Here is a 3,601-nt window from a genome sequence, read left to right as displayed (position 1 = left end):
ATTACTTCGAACTTTCTACTTTGCAGACTAAACGAGGCAATCTATCTCTTACATAAGTAATCTATATCCCAGATCATAATCCATATCTCAGATTCTAATAATCTCTCTAATCTTATCCCATCTTCATAAGAACTGATTGGGTATGCTAGAGTACAACTTATTACATGGCTTCATAATTAGTACTCCAATCATCATATCAACGAATCTGATCAAAACTTAGTTCATCCTCATAACAAGAAAAATGTACAGTACAGATGCCAAAGCATCTCTTTTGATGTATATCTTATTCACCGAATCAAAACTGATTTTGCCGTTAACAACAAGAAAACAAAAAAAAAGTAAAGCATACTGAATCAAAACTATCTTCGCTGCCAACAAGAAGAAAAAACGTATAGCGTGGGCCCATTGAACTCCCTATAAAAGCCTATGCGCATGGAAGAGATTTTGAAGTTGTGAAAGAAATCGTCGTGTGGACAAGAACATGGCAGAGGTAAATGGTATTATATGTATATGTATATATATACGTTTTGAATTTTTTTTATTATATAAAATCAACCAATTTCTTCTTGCTTTTGTTATCAGCCAAGAAATAGAAAAAAAATCAAAATAAAATATAGAGAGATTAACTTGGCAGACCTATCTGTTTCCTTCGTCAACCCTTCTTTTCAAAAACTAGGCTAGCTTGACTGACTTGGCAAGATTTCAAATCTTGCTAAGAATTGTTGGGCACACATGGATTATCACATTGGCAATCCAACATTATAGCCATCTAGATTTCATAAAAAATTATAGATTCACTTAAATTTTTTTTAAAAATCATTTTTGAGTTTGATCTAAAGTGTTGAAAATTGACGACTAGCATACACTCAAATTTAAAATGTAAATATAACAAAAATTTTAGAATAATTTTTTTTTATTTTTTATTTTTTAAATTCTTAGAATTTTATCCTCTACTATAGGAACTTTTTTCTTTCAAAATTCTTATATTTTATCTTCTACTTACATTATTTTTTTTAATGCCATAAGTTGATGTGATTAAGAAATTTTCTTTACTAATTTGGTAAAAAAGTATTTTTTCTTATTAATAAACATTGGAGTAAGACCCACATATTTTAAAAAGATTAAATATCTATAATATCTTTATTAATTTTAATCAAATACGCATTATATAATCTTCATGTAGGATATTTGATTAAAAGAATGGAGAGCATTATAGGTATTTCATCATTTACAATGACTTGGGTCCATTCAAAGTCTTCGTTTAATAACAATCTTGATAAAGTAGGGGAATTTTTGTAGCACAAATTCAATGGATGAGAGAGTTATTTTGTAAAAAAATTAACATCTCAACCTCTTGTGGTCATGATTTAGATTTGATTAAGAAAACCATTTTTTTCCCCTCTAGATCCATGTTTTTAAAAATGAACAGTTACTAAACACCCAATATTTTAAGTGTGGGATCTAATTGCATGGCTGATGTGGCGATCTTTCAACCATTGGATCTGTGCTACTAAAATCGAAATTCCCTTGTTTAACACTGTAATCTATAGGAACTCAAGATGTCAATGGTAGTCATGGATGCTGAGGAATCGTACGACCGATTGAAAGAAATGAAGGAGTTTGATGACATGAAAACTGGAGTAAAAGGACTGGTAGATTCCGGTGTGGTCAAGATTCCCAAGTTCTTCATCCATTCACCAAAAAACCTAGCAAAACAGTCCACATTCACTGGAGATAGTGATAGCAACATTCAAATCCCGATCATAGATCTTGGAGGTGTCAATAGTGATCAACGAAATGTGATTGTTGATGAAATCCGTAGGGCGGCAGAGACATGGGGTTTCTTTCAGATGGTGAATCATGGGATTCCAATAAATATTTTAGATGAGATGATTGAAGGTATTCGGCGATTTCATGAGCAACCCAAGGAAGTGAAGATGGAGATATATTCGAATGACTTCAAGCAAAACACAGTACTTAACAGTTGTGGAGGTCGTCTTTATAAACATGAAGCTGCGGTTTGGAAGGATACACTACAATGTAATTTCAAAGACGATGATCATCAGCTGGACTCAAATGAATATCCTGATGTGTGTAGGTACGTGTAAGGGTCTAGAAAGAAAAGCATGCAACATGTATAGAAAGACAAATTCAAATGATTCACAAAAGAATAATGATGAATGCACGCGGTTGACATGGCAAGGGCACAGAACCGCACATATTTTTCCTGTGTATCCTGATGAAAATGATCTATGATTATGTGCCCTTGCCACGTACCTAACCGTGTGCATTCATCACAACTCTTCACAAAAGCATGATCATGCATTTCGGTAGTGAGAGATTTTACCGACTAATCTATGTTTATAATTCTTGCAGAAAGATAATGATCAAATATGTTAAATACATTGTCGGGTTGAATGAGACACTATGTGAATTACTCTCTGAGGCTCTAGGTCTTAGTCCCGATTACCTTGGACGCAGCGAATGCATGAAAACTCAATCGTTGTCGGGCCATTACGCTCCTCCATGCCCTGAGCCAGATTTGACTTTTGGCAGTGGCAGGCACTCAGATCCTTGCTTCCTCACTATTCTTCTACAAGATAATTGTGGGGGCCTCCAAGTTCTTCATCAAGATCAATGGTTTGATGTTGCTCCTACTAAGGGAGCACTAATAGCAAACATTGGTGATCTTCTACAAGTATGATGCTTGCATTACACTTCCATCACAAATTTTAGAAACTGAATTTCACTGGCCCAGAACCATTGAAAATTTTGTGTTCCCAAGATTCAACGGCTTAAAGCTGTCAAATTTCTCTCATCCTTCATTAATTTTACAGTTTTGGCCCGTCAAATTTATGAAATTTGATAGCCTTGGGGCCTTTGAATACGGGCTTGTTTTCATGGTTGCACATATTCTCTTATGTTCTTTATTGCCTAACCAACTTTCTTTTGTTTTGTTTATATGTTGTTGTGTAGCTTATCACAAATGACAAATTCAAAAGCGTCGAGCATAGGGTATTATCGCAACGTATTGGACCTCGTATATCAGTGGCAACATTTTTCTATCCAAGTGCTCATGAACCAAAACCCTATGGACCAATTAAGGAGTTATTGTCTGATGGTAACCCCCCAATGTATATGGAAACCACAGCTGCCGAATATGTTGCCTTCTACATGTCAAAAGTAGTACTTGGAGACCCAGTCCTCCCTTATTTTAAGCTGTGAACAAGAAAATGTTGGTAATAAAATTTTCTCACTTGAGAAAATGCTTTAAATAATAAGAAATTTGTAAGGTTAGATCACAATGGTATCTGTGAAACTGTCCTCTATATATGAATAAAATGAAAACCGAGGAACATATCTTTTATATATGATTCCTTATGTCAAAAAATATGGTTAGATTTGCTGCAACTAGCAAGAATACAAATTATTTATTGTCCACGAGATTTAAATTTGCATAATTGGGTAGTTCAGAATCTTAACCAAGACCATAAATGCATCAAGAAAAAAAGAAAAAAAAAAGGGTTGTTTTTTCAGCCAAGCCTTATGATTGATATGAAAATCTAGATATTAATGCATTGTTTTCGACAAGATGAATCAT

General features: G+C 34.0%; 1 protein-coding gene across 1 annotated transcript; it reads left to right on the top strand.

Moving 5' to 3' along the window:
- Window positions 1–388: 388 nt before the first annotated feature.
- Window positions 389–3,372, top strand: LOC147402123 (1-aminocyclopropane-1-carboxylate oxidase homolog 1-like). Its single transcript, XM_086441613.1, has 4 exons — window positions 389–490; window positions 1,551–2,098; window positions 2,377–2,698; window positions 2,977–3,372. The coding sequence occupies exons 1-4, from the start codon at window positions 482–484 to the stop codon at window positions 3,223–3,225; spliced, it is 1,128 nt and encodes a 375-aa protein (XP_086297739.1). The 5' UTR covers window positions 389–481; the 3' UTR covers window positions 3,226–3,372.
- Window positions 3,373–3,601: the final 229 nt, after the last annotated feature.

The sequence above is a fragment of the Akebia trifoliata genome, chromosome 5, assembly GCF_017979445.1.
Source record: "Akebia trifoliata isolate Shusen 1 chromosome 5, ASM1797944v1, whole genome shotgun sequence".
Taxonomy (NCBI): domain Eukaryota; kingdom Viridiplantae; phylum Streptophyta; class Magnoliopsida; order Ranunculales; family Lardizabalaceae; genus Akebia; species Akebia trifoliata.
This window is presented reverse-complemented; position numbering and strand designations above follow the sequence as displayed.